Below are 14,001 nucleotides of genomic sequence, written 5' to 3'. Positions count from 1 at the left end.
ATATATATATATATTCATTTTGGAAGATGTTTTACAGAAAATATTGTGGAAATTATTTTCACACTTGTGTTAAACAATTGTTTTAAAATATTCTGGAAAAAAAAATGCTATCAAGAAAAATTTATATAAAAAAATAAGGTTTGAACATTACTTTTTATTTTACCTTGCACTACTACTACGATGTATGACTTATCCATTAAGCTAAGTTAAACATATAGTATTAATACAATATGTAATTACGATATATTCATTTTGGAAGATGTGTTACAGAAAATATTGTGGAAATTATTTTTGTGCTAATTTTCACACTTGTGTTAAACAATTGTTTTAAAATATTCTGAAAAAAAAATGCTATCAAGCAAAATTTATTGCAAAAAATAAGGTTTGAACATTACTTTTTATTTTACCTTGCACTACTACTACAATGTATGGAAATATGCATGTCACGTTCTTATGTTTACAGATTTAGATATACTGCTGCTGTTTGAGAACAACTCTTTCTGCTTTCATGAACAAGACGTTAATTGTATTACATTCTTATTTCAAAGCTAATTTTAAAATATTGCAAAATTATATTCACTAGTATTTCAAATGAACTCACAGTTGGAAAAGGAAACAAATTATTATTATCATTATTTGTAGAGTGCTCATTGTAATAACATTTTACAAAGGTAAGGAAACAGCATATCGACAGCCCGTTTTTTTTTCTTCAAAATGTTTCAAATAATTATCTTGAATTAAGTTTTTCGAGAACAAATAAAATGTATTGTCGACTAAGTGATTAGACAAAATTAGAACAAATAATTAAAAATGACATTGGTTCTCCAAGGTAATATTTAAGTGAAGAAAGTATGCAAGGGTCTCTTATTTTGTCCTGACATTAAAAATTGTACGATAAAAGGAGAAAACAAAAATAAAAATAATTTCTATATTTTTAGTCTATCCAATATTGTATAACTAAAAGTTCAGTTACCCAGCATGGAATAAGGAACTGCATTTCTTGTTATAGACAACTGAGATGCAGCTATGATCAGGAGATAATCTGGTTCTCCTCAGTGTGAAGGATTATTGCACCTTCTAATGGACATGATGGCCAAATTGCATTTCTTATCTTCTTATCCATGTTCTTTCAACAGATAGCATGTGTCATATCCAGATTTTGCTGGGCATATATAGACATCCTGACCAGTTGGGAGGTTAATATATCTACTTTTCAAAATACACAGTTTTACATAATAATATGGGTTTTGATTTTTTTAACCTTTAAATTTTAAGTACATTAAAAAAAAGTAAGGGGCACTCAACTTAAAATTGCACCAGAACCCCTAGAGCCGGCAGTGCCAGCACTGAACCTTATAACACATCGCCTGTTTTCACCTCAATTCTGCCTCTTCATTTACCACTTTTTGATATCTGTCCTGCAGCCACCCTCTTATCCATTTAACCAGTGTTATATCCATCCCCAGTTGTTCTAATTTGCATAACTGATTTCATGTCGTATTCTGTCAATGCCTTTGCAAAATCAAGCCAAATCATCGTGTAACTGTTTCCTTTATCCAACGCAGCTGTGGTAATTTAAGTATCGCTGAGTTGGAGAAAGTTAGTAAATTACTAAGGCATGATCCAGCTGTCACAAAGCCATGTTGACCCTCATACAGTTATTTTAACCCTCATACAGCAATGTTAACAGCACATCCCCCCCCCCACTCTTTTCACATTTCTATCCTTTCGGAAAATTATATATCCTTCTAATTCTATTCCCAACGTCACATCCATTAACAACTACCATTTTCAACTTATAGAATTGGATCTTTGTCTTGATATATACAGAAGAGACACAGAATATGTAACTTCCTCTTCATCTGCTCATGCGATCATCTACAGCTTCTATCTTAAACACACAAGAGATAACCAACACTCATCCATCAACAAGTCATAACAACAACTTGTGGAAATTGAGAAACTACAAAATAAGCTCTTCCTTGAATTTGGCTAGAACCATTGCCAAATTCATTGAAGAGTGGAATGCATCTGGTATCCTTTTCTGAATTGCAGGCAGTACTTTGTGTAGCAGAAAGATAGCTAAAAGGAATCATGAACTTAATGTTCCCTCTTTTACAAGAAAGAGTGATTCTTTTAATCATTCTCCTGTCATGATTTGCATCAGTTCAAATGTATGTTTTAAAATCCATTTTCTTCATAATATATATTTTTAATAGGTAAATAGCCTTTTTTTTTTTTAATTTTTTCAAATGTATGTTTTATCAAGTTTAATAAATATACAGTACATATATACGTAAATATAGCTTATTTGTATATTTTTAGGTGACTTTCCAAATGGATCATGGCTTGGAGATATAAATGATACAGAATTAAGAGTCAGGTGTCACATTACCCAGCAGTAAGTTGTTTGCTACTTTTCAATTTCATTTAACTGAGGCACAACTTTAATGATACTGTATTTCTATATAAATTTAATCACTGCAGCTAGGAGTTATGGAGAATTCTCCTCTCTCGTTCCATCCTTGCCTCTTTTCAAAATAAAAAATTAAAAAATGTAATCTCTTTTACTATGAAGTAGGAAAAAAAGCATGAATTATAGGAAAATTCATGAATTTCTTGAAAAAATTAATTCAGTAAACCCAAGAATCAAATTTATTCTGGAAGTAGAAGATAACAATTGCTTTCCTTTCTTGATATTAGTTAGTTATTTTTGATTTTTATGGCATAAAGACATCAAAGGTCATACTGCACCAGGACTCAGGTTACAGTAGTACTTATGATAAATGGTTAGGGCAATCATAATCATTCATTCATGCCTCTGGCATGGTTTGAACCTGCAACCTTGGCTTGAGATCAGATACACTAATCAGTTGACCAACCAGGCCCGGCCAGCATTTTCTTGATGTTCTCTTTGCACATCAACCAAATGATAGTCTACAGTTCTCAGTATATAGAAAATCAATATATACTGAGAACAAAACCAATAGGAGGTCTGTTAATGCAGGATTTTTTTTTTTTTTTTTAATGGAGGAATCCATCTGCAAGAGGTTGGTCAACCTGTAGTACCCTAGTACCGTATATGACCAAGAAAAAACTTGTTCACATTGCTTAAAATTTTTGGCTAAGTTTCATAGCCATTGTCAATACAATTATAGGAAAACAAAAAAAAAACATAAATTCAATTGAGAGTGATATTATGTGCAATATTGGCTGCAAGAGAATACCTCCATGTGCATTAATAGCTATCCAAAATAAATTACAATAAAATAATTTAGCTAATAAATTATTTTTAAATATAAACAATAAACTAATTAAAAATTAAGGAACATGTGAATGGTGAGTATTAATCAGTATAACTTCTCAAAATCGAGAAAGTTTTATTCAAGTTTGGGTTGTGAATGTGTGCTTCACAGCTTTCTTTGACAGGTCTTTTCGGAAGAAAATAACTTTTCAGTAACATTTTGATTTTATTCCACTGAATCTTGTGTTTTGGAGATAATGTGTGGCTTACTAAATCAGATTTGTTTGGGTCTTTAAGTAAAATGTATTCCTGATGTTCTTCAAGACAGATTTATGCAGAATGACCAATCTGTCCATAATAACCTAAAAATTCATAATAACAATAAATTACTTCATAATGACTCTCCTCCTGATATTGTAAAATTATTTGACTTTGTCATTAATTCAGGATACTTTAACTGCCAGAACAAACTCAAACAGATAGAGGGAACAGCTATGGAGGATCTCCCCTTTCCCCAACTCTAACTAATTATTTAAATTAAAGGATATTACATCCCATATTGTTTCATAGCCGAATAAGAAACTCAAAGAGTTTCATGCCAAATATAGTAAATATATAAAGTACGGCGAGTCCAAGCATAAGCAAATACCTGGATAGTGTTACAACTGACCCTTTAGGGAGTGCAACACTGAGGCAACTCATGGTAAGGGTGCAGCAAGCTCCGATCACTATTCTTGATATTTCCCCATAATGTGAAACCCAGCTCCTAGGAGCTGTATTACTGTTCTACATTATGAGTGAGAGAAGGTCACTACCCAGACTGGTTTCAACCTTTATCGAGGTCTCATCAGTGAGTAGGTAGACCTAGAAATACCACGTTTGTAGCAAACAGAACTTACATATACCCTACTATGAGAATTGCCATGAAGGTGTGCTTATAAATTATTAATTATATGAAGAGCCAAATGCTTCAATTTGGCAACATATAAACTTATTTAAGTTAAGGGATATTACATCCCATATTGTTTCATAGCCGAATAAGAAACTCAAAGAGTTTCATGCCGAATATAGTAAATATATAAAGTTTGGTGAGTCCAAGCGTAAGCAAATACCGCAAATACCTGTATAGTGTTACAACTGACCCTTTAAGGAGTGCAACACTGAGGCACCTCATGGTAAGGGTGGAGCAAGCTCCAATCACTATTCTTGATATTTCCCCATAATGTGAAACCCAGCTCCTAGGAGCTGTATTACTGTTCTACATTATGAGTGAGAGATGGTCACTACCCAGACTGGTTTCAACCTTTATTGAGGTCTCATCAGTGAGTAGGTAGACCTAGAAATACCAAGTTTGTAGCAAACAGACCTTACATATACCCTACTATGAGAATTACCATGAAGGTGTCCTTATAAATTATTAATTATATGAAGAGCCAAAGGCTTCAATTCGGGTTTCTTGAGTTTCTTATTCAGCTATGAAACAATATGGGATGTAATATCCCTTAAGTTAAATAAGTTTATATGTCGCCGAATTGAAGCCTTTGGCTCTTCGTATAATTAATAATCTATAAGGACACCTTCATGGCATTTCTCATAGTAGGGTATATGTAAGGTCTGTTTGCTACAAACTTGGTATTTCTAGGTCTACCTACTCACTGATGAGACCTCAATAAAGGTTGAAACCAGTCTGGGTAGTGACCTTCTCTCACTCATAATGTAGAACAGTAATACAGCTCCTAGGAGCTGGGTTTCACATTATGGGGAAATATCAAGAATAGTGATTGGAACTTGCTCCACCCTTACCATGAGTTGCCTCAATGTTGCACTCCTTAAAGGGTCAGTTGTAACACTATACAGGTATTTGCGGTATTTGCTTACGCTTGGACTCACCGAACTTTATATATTTACTATATTCAGCATGAAACTCTTTGAGTTTCTTATTCGGCTATGAAACAATATGGGATGTAATATCCCTTAACTTAAATAACTTTATATGTCGCCGAATTGAAGCCTTTGGCTCTTCATATAATTAATAATCTAACTAATTACTTCATGGAATATTTTGAACAACATATTCTGGACAGTTTTTTCACCTAAACCATTGATTTGCACAGATATGTTGATGTTTTTGCTGTATGGAACTTCTCTTTGTCTGATCTTCATGAATTTCTTGAAAAAATTAATTTAAACCTAGGAATCAAATTTATCCTGGAAGTTAAAGATAATAATTGTCTTACTTTCTTGATGTTCTCATTGTACATTACAAATAGTATACAGTTCTCGGTATATTATTATTATTATTATTATTATTCAGGTCTCCATGGAGTCAAAGTTTTAAAAGAGGTATACCATGAGTAGACACATCCATACAAAATTAATAACAGAAAACTCACGTACAAATATTATTTAATAGTATAATTTTCGCCTACATTTTAAGCTCAAATTAAACAATAACTGACAATTCCAAAAAGCACGACCTCAATAGATAAACAAAAAGCTTATTTGATTCTACTTCTAGGGTAAACTGGATCCTAGGATGAAGTGTGTTTAACCTAGTGAATACTGTTGAAGTTCATCAGAAGAGCCATTCCATACAGCAAAAATGTCATCGACATATCTGAACCATTGAGTAGGTCTGGGAGAAATGTTGTCAAAGATACGTTGTTCAAAACGTTCCATAAAGAAATTGGAGATAGCAGGAGAAAGATGATTGCCCATTGCTGTTCCTTCAATTTGTTGATACAACTTATTTTTAAAGGAAAAACAACCAGAATGTATTACAAAATCAAATATATTTACAATGTCTGAAGGTAATTCCTGTTGCAGTAATTCAATGCTTTCAGAAAGAGGCATATTTGTAAATAAAGAAACAACATCTAAACTGATCATGATATCAGAAAAGTCCAAATGAAGATCTGACATTTTATTTTCTTCAGTTCTTCTAGTTGAAGAGGAGAGTAAATTTGATAAAAATTTTGAGATTTTGAACAACGTATCTTTGACAACATTTTTCCCAGACCTACTCACTGGTTCAAATATGTCGATGACATTTTTGCTGTATGGAATGGCTCTTTTGATGAACTTCAACAGTTTCTCACTAGGTTAAACGCACTTCATCCTAGGATCCAGTTTACTCTAGAAGTAGAATCAAATAAGCAGTTAGCCTTTTTAGATTTTAGATCTAATTCTTTGTCAACCAGATGGTAACCTACTTTTCTCAGTCTATAGAAAGAAGACTCATACAGGCCATTATATCCATGCTGAATCTCATCACCATCCCAGTCAAAAGGCAGGAACCATTAAAACACTGGTTCATCGGGCCCACTCCTTTTGTTCTTCAGATGATCTTTTACAGAAAGAACTGCAATATATAACTTCTTCCTTTCTATCTAATGGTTATAAGAATTGCTTCATTAAAAGAGCTTTGAGTAGTTTTAATGTCTTCCTCTTCAAATACAGAAGAAATAATGTGCATTCCTATCCCTTATGTACAAGGCATTAGTGAACGTATAGCAAAAGTTTTAAAACCACTGAATATTTTTGTTGCCTTTCGACCGTTAGAAAAATCTCCACCTTTCTCACTTCTCCTAAGGACAAGTTTCCACACCTTAATTATCCAGGTGTCTACCAGATTCCGTGCTCTTGTGGATTATCTTATTTCGGACAAACAGGAAGATCTGCCTCTATTCGGCTAGAAGAACACCAATCTTATATTGAATACTTTAAACCTGAAAAGTCTGGACTTGCAGAACATACTATCTTCACTAGACATAGAGTTCATTGGAGACAGACAAGAGTCCCTCACAAAAGTCGGTTCCTCATGGAATGCCTTTATAAAGAAACATGTGAAACTTTACTTCATTCTCCTAACTTAAACAGATCCTACGGCTTACGTCTATCCCCTTTATGGGAGATAGTACTTTATAAATCAGCTAATCTTTCCTAACTTTTTATTGTATACATTTTTTTTTAGGAAATTTATTGACCTTTTTAGTTATCTTACGCCAGCTACTTAGGTGGTGCTTTTTGGAATTGTCAATTATTGTTTAATTTGAGCTTAAAATGTACTGAAGATGCCTGTGACACACAGGCGAAAATTATACTATTAAATAATCTTTGTACGTGAGGTTTCCGTTATTAATTTTGTATCGATGGAGTCAAAGGACTCGTCTCGGGAGGTCCTTCCTAGGAAACAAAGTCTATGAAGATTTCATCAAGGGAGGTCTCTCCTAGGAAACACAAAGTCTATCATACCACTCCTTAAACTCCTTGACCGTTCTCGCTCTCACCACTCTATCAGGCAATGCATTCTATGGTTCAACCACCCTCCATGCAAAAGAATCCTCACCCTCTTGCTCACAGTTTCCTTTCGTAACTTCTAGGGATGGCTCCTTGTCATCACTCCTTCCCGCTGTTCAACCAAGCGAAAGAACTCCCCAGTGTCAATCCAGTAACCACCTCTCATCAGTTTAATATCAATCATATCACCTCTCCTTCTTCTATCCACCAAACTCTGCAGTCTGCAGTCCACATATAGGTAAAAACCAATTCATACTGGCAAATACATTGACTCTAACTCGCGTCATCACCCTTGTCAGAAATATGGTGTAATCAAATCTTTAGTCAACAGAGTTCATAAAATATGTTCTGCAGATTCTCTTCTAAACAAAGGAGTTTATATCAAAACTACCTTTATCTCTAATGATTATAATATAAAAACTATTGATAAAATAATCAATAAGTATGGCTTTCCCCAACAGCCTTCTCTTTCAAGGTTGTGTACCTGTCTCCATTCAGTATGTCATCTAACTTTGTTTTCCTTACTCTTCCTCTGGGTCTTTTTCCGTCTATTTTTCCTTCGATGGCATCTCTGATGATTCCATTCCCTCTCAGAATATGCCTGATACAGTTTCCCTTTCTTCTTTTTATCCTCCTTAACAGACTTCTTTCTTCTTCTACTCTTTTTAAGATTTCTTCATTAGTTATTTTATCTGTCCTTTTGATTTTTTCCATCCTTCTCCAAATCCACATCTCAAAGCTTTCCAAAATCTTACTTTCTTCTTTCTTCAATATCCAAGTTTCAGTTGCATAGAGGGGAAACACTCCATACATAACATTTCATTAGTCTTTTCTTTAGGTTTCTATCCATTTTACTTCTGAATAAATTCCATTTTCTACTAAAGGCATCTCTTCCCATCGCTATTCTTGCTTTTATGTTCACTTTTACACTTTTACATCTTCCATCATTGCTAATCACACTTCCTAGATATTTAAATGTCTACTTGATTCAATTTTTCCCCATTCATTCTGATATCCATATTTGCCTCTTTCCTTGCTATTTTCATTACCTTTGTTTTTCTTATGTTAATTTTCATTCCATAATTGATACAGGATTCCAGTAATCTGTTCAACAGATGTTGTAGTCCTGTTTCAGTATTTCATAATAATTCCTTGTCATCTGTGTATCTTATTGTAAATATCTGTCTACCTCCAATCTTTATTCCTTCTTCCGAATTCTCCAGTGCCTCTTTTAACATTGCTTCAGAATACATATTTAACAAAACTGGTGACAGAGAGCAGCCTTGTCTTACTCCTCGTCCAATGATACCTAGTTCTGTTATACCATATATGTCTCTCATCATGGCAGTTTGTCCCATGTATAGAAAAATAATTAGTCTTCTGTCTTTCCAATCTATACCAATCTTTTCCATTACTTCCACCATCTTATCCCATTTTACTCAAAAGCTTTTTAAAAACAGATATTAACTTCTTTATTCACTTCCAGACTTCTTTCACTTACTATCCTTAACAGTCCAATTGCATCTCTTTTTCCCCTGCTCTTCCTGAAACCAAACTGATCTTCTCCGAGAAATTCTTCCACCTTAGATGCAATTCTTCATGTTAAGATTCTCATAAGTATTTTTGGTGTATGGGAAATGAGGCTTATTGTTCTAAAATCCTTGCAGTTCATTGCATTACTTTTCTTTGGTATAGGTATAAATATTAAGATCATAAAATCTTTTAGTAATTCTCCTTTGTTATAAATTAAATTTGTTATTTCTTCAGTTCCTTTCTTCTGAAGTTGTTTCAGGAAATCTGCAGTTATTTCATCTATTATTTCTGCCTTTCCATATTTTACTTCTTTAATGGTCATTTCTACTTCTGTCTTCAAAATCTCTGGGCCTAGATCATCTTCATTTACCTTCTTTATATCTTCTAATGGTAACTCATTTGGTCTATTTTCCTTGTCATATAGATCTTCAATGCATTCCTTCCATCTCATTAGGATTTTATCTTCTTCAGTTATGATTTCTCCATTCTTATTTTCTATGCCTCTAATCTGAATTCCATTTCTCTTGTGATTCATGCTTCTTGCTTTTTTCATACAAAAGATCATACCTTCCCACTCTCTCATAATTTTCCATTTCTTCACATTGTTTTTTAAGCCAATCTTCTCTACTTCTTTCTGCTTCCCTTCTCAATTTGTCATTCAAGGTTCTATATTGTATTTTCCCTTCTGGGGTGTCTTTATTTTTCCATTTTCTTCTTTCTTCCATTAGAGAAATCATCTCATTAGTTTTCCAAATTTTTTTATTCTTTTAGCTCTTACATATCCAATTTCTTCTTCTGGAATCTTCTTTATTTTCTCTTTAACTTGTTCCCATTTCTTTGCTGGATCTTCATTTTTGACAAAACTTGTTTCTTCTAATTCTTTCTCCAATCTATTTCTAAATTCCTTGGTATTTTTTAATTTCTCTAAGTTCCATTTTTTCCTTTTTATAGCTTCTTTTATTTTCTTTAGTTTCACATTTATTTCTATGAATAGTAGGTTGTGGTCAGAGTAAATATCAGCTCCAGGATACATGCATGCATTTTTTACACTATTCTTGTGTCTTTGCTTTACTATAATGTAATCACTTTGATACCTTTCCATATCTCCTGGGTTTTTCTGTGTGTATAGTCTTCTCTTAGATTTTTTAAACCAAGTATTTGTAATTATTAGCTTATTTTCTTTACAGAATTCTACTAACCTTTCCCCTCTCTCATTTCTATTACCTAGTCCGTAACTTCCTACTACACTCTCATCCTCTTCTTCTCCCACAATTCCATTCCAGTCTCCCATTATAATCAGATAATCTTTTCTTTTTTCTTCCTTAATTAGTTCTTGTAATTGTTCATACATGTCCTCTATTTCTTCATCTGAATGGTCACTTGTAGGCATATATACCTGCATTATTGTTATGTCCACCAGTTCAGCCTTGAATTTTACCACCATAATCCTGTCATTCAGACATTTTATGCTAATGATACTCTTTGCCGTTCTTTTATTAAAAACAAGTGCAACTCCTTTTTCCCATCTGACTTCGTGGAGGTTTGATCAGGAGGAACATCAGCCCTTTAAGCATCCTTATTTCCCAATATTGTATCCATTCCAATGTGCACCTTCTTTTCTTCTCTGTGCCAAGAGATGCCACTTTGGTTTGCCGGGCTGGTAGCTGCCCCCTTATAAGTTCTATTCATTGCTACTTAAATTTTCTAGGGATATTAGTGGAGTGGTTTCCTGTTGCCTTCTCCACCACAGTGCTCCAGCAAGTATTAGTAGAGCTGCTGCCCAGCGAGAGTAGAAGTTGGGAAAAGGAGAGACACCCTCAGGCCTCTGGTACTCTAATACCCTTGGGGTTGAAGTAAGTAAGAGTCAGCCAAGTGAGCCATGTAGGAAAGAATACAGAAGGAACCTGACACAAGTTAGTGGAAGCAATGTCAGGCTCAGCTTGGGGCCCCATGGCCGCTAACCACATACTCCCAAGACAGGAGCCCCTGGGGTAATTTGTTTGTATATGAGTGACATAATCAGTCAGGGTGATGCCTAACTATTTTACTAGGGTCAAATTTGTATTGTTCGGTGAGCTTGCAGATGTCATCATTTAGTGTTGCATCTGTTTTGCAATGAAAGTTAGTACAGTGACGTATTTTTTATTCCCTGCCTCCATATTGTCTTGGACTATTGCTGCAATATCCTTCGGGATGTAGAATTGGATAAGAACTACTTTAAATAGTGGTAAAATTAGAGAGTACAAAAATCTAACCAACATAATCCAGAGAACCAACATGAAAGTGACCATGAATAATAATATATAAAGGAAAGTTAATTTATTACTTGAATGTTTTGGCCAGGCTGGGTGACTGAGCAGACAACATTTTTTCTCTTCTGCCAATAGGCTGCAATTTGAGAGTCTGTATGGATTAAGACCAATCAGTGTTTAGGGATCATTGTCATAAACACTGATCTCATCACTGTTTTCAAGTAGAGTGAAAAGAGCTTAGTAAATTTCAATGCTGTGAAAATGTGGGCTGTCTTATTTAAACTTGTTATTAGACCTGCAAGAAATATCCTACCTCAAAACTCCTTACTTTAGTTAATGTTCTGATATGCTTTCAAGATCAGTTCCCCTCCCTCCATCTTCGGCTGACTTTTACATCCAGCTTATGTTGCTCTCACATTTGACATTGTGTGCTCAAAACCTCCCTAAGAATTGTTTACTGTATGCCAAAGAGGACAGTCTGCTTTATTAATGGTCCCCCCCCCCCCTCTATCTCTCAGAGATTCCAGTCAGTCACTTTCTCTTAGGCTCTCTCTCTCTTTCTGCATTATGCTTTTTTATATATACTTTCACGAGCATTGCTCTGCTGAACTGGCAACTACCATTCCTCCACTTTCTTCTATTCATGCAAGAACTAGACAGCCACTGATCAATATTCATACACAGTCCAAACTGCAAACATATTGAAACATTATCTTACATTTCCCTTTATTCCATCTACCTCAGTTCTTTAGAACAGCCTTCCCCATATTGTTTTGCCCAGTGGGTACAACTTCCAGCATTTCAAGAAACATAATTGCTTGCTTGCACATGACACTTTTGTGTTATAGGTCTTGTGACCTCTGTGTGATAGACAGGCATATTACAGTCTGAGGCACAGATGGAAAGGTTTGAATGCTATGAAGAAGCAGCATATCTGATTACTTCAAAAGTTCAAGGCTACCAACATTACTGTCTCAACAATCAGCCTCATTATAGATAGCTCCTGTTGATGCAAAGCCACTAGTGGAAACTGAACTTTCACTAGTATTCCAAAGGAAACTGTGTAACATCATGTTAACAAAGTCAGCAAAAGCTGTTGAAATACTCTACGTGAACTGACATCAGATAAAGCTCAACATTGCACCATTGTCTATAGAAAATTCCTCCCCAGTCCTGTGAAAGAGTGTAAGTGCACTATTTCAGTCTTTAAGTCTAACATATAGTACTCTCTTCAAAGACACTTTCAGCCCACTCTCTTACCATTTTTGCCTTCCACCATCTAACCTCACTCAATACCTCACTAATGAATATCTCTCTCTCTCTCTCTCTCTCTCTCTCTCTCACACACACACACACACACACACACACACACACACACACACACACACACTGCATCTCATGGAGTCTCTCTTATCTCACAAAGCCTCTCTCTCGCATGAAAGCTTTAGCAAAGAATTCTCCTTATATATTATATTATTTTTATATTTTAATATATGAATGGTGTTTTAACAAAGTGAACTAAGTGGCATTTTAAAAAAAGTTGAACTTTATTTATGTAAAAGGATATTTTATAAGCTTTTTTTTGTGTAAAATAAACTAACGATGTGAACTATTTAGTAGGCATAATTTTAATGTTATTTCTTGAAATTAAAAAAAAAAAATACTAAGTTCACTTTTATCATTGTTTATATATATGGGAAAGGTGTTCAAAACATTAGATAACAGCAATGATCACATAAGAAAGCACACACACTTTGCAAGGGGGGGAGGTATGCAGATAGAGAGGGAAAGAACATGTCCTTTATATGACCATGAGATAGCATCATAGGAACACATTGTTAGTTGCAAGATTGCAGAATGACTGGAAACATGATATATGACAATACATAAATATTAGCAATATGAGGTGATTTCTGCATGTTAAGAGGAACATCATCATTTAGAAATTTATCACCACTTTGTGGAAGTGTATGTTGTATCATGGAAAGAGGTTTAAGTTGGATGTAATACCTCTGCTAATGGTAAAGAAGATCCTAGACAAGCAGCAACTTAGACACTCAAGCATGTCTACCATGCAGATGTCTTAATTAGGGAAGACATGCATTAAACTGAGTAGCATACCTAGAGAGTTTAGCATCTTATTGCTGTGTAATGACCATTTTAACCACAGAAAAAACTGAGCATGGGTCTCTTCAAATGAGACCCATGCATTTGATGCTTTACCTTGACAAAAGAGTGTATTTCCTGCAGCACTGTGTTACACAGCCAAAAACGGAATATATTTGCTATACCAAAAAAACAAAACAAAACACAAAGCATCCATAATATGAAAATACTCATCCAAAAAATAAAGTAATATCATCTGCATAGAAGGCCATTGCAACAGTATTTGGAGATCATAAAGGTGTGCTTCTTGTTGAGTTAATCAGCTGTGGCACAATGAATGCTGAAAGCTACTTTAATGTGCTGTAGTAATTAGAATGCCCTCTGTTGCACAACCCTTGTTTGCCACATGAAAGCATCATCACTGCATTGATGGAGTGATATTATCATTCTACATGCACACACACACACAGTGCCAACTGTGCATACAAATGATTATGGTGCTACAATTGAAATACTGTGCACCATGCTGCATAAATACTGTTCTTGCATCGAGTGATTTCTATCTCT

The 14,001-nt window shown here is 34.5% G+C and overlaps 1 protein-coding gene across 2 annotated transcripts in view; it reads left to right on the top strand.

Moving 5' to 3' along the window:
- LOC150103204 (protein BANP-like) overlaps positions 1 to 14,001 on the top strand; it is a 329,769-nt gene that overhangs the window by 241,261 nt on the left and 74,507 nt on the right. For both annotated transcript variants that reach the window (XM_090398157.1, XM_090398158.1), the window contains one exon: positions 2,326 to 2,401. In XM_090398157.1, coding sequence (XP_090254283.1) covers positions 2,326 to 2,401 — 76 coding nt within the window. The remainder of the gene's footprint in view (positions 1 to 2,325; positions 2,402 to 14,001) is intronic.

The sequence above is a fragment of the Typopeltis vanoorti genome, chromosome 9 (assembly GCF_054136105.1).
Source record: "Typopeltis vanoorti isolate ZY-2024b chromosome 9, IOZ_Tvanoo_1.0, whole genome shotgun sequence".
Lineage (NCBI taxonomy): Eukaryota > Metazoa > Arthropoda > Arachnida > Uropygi > Thelyphonidae > Typopeltis > Typopeltis vanoorti.
The sequence above is the reverse complement of the archived record's forward strand: the minus strand, read 5'-3'. Positions and strand labels throughout refer to the sequence as shown.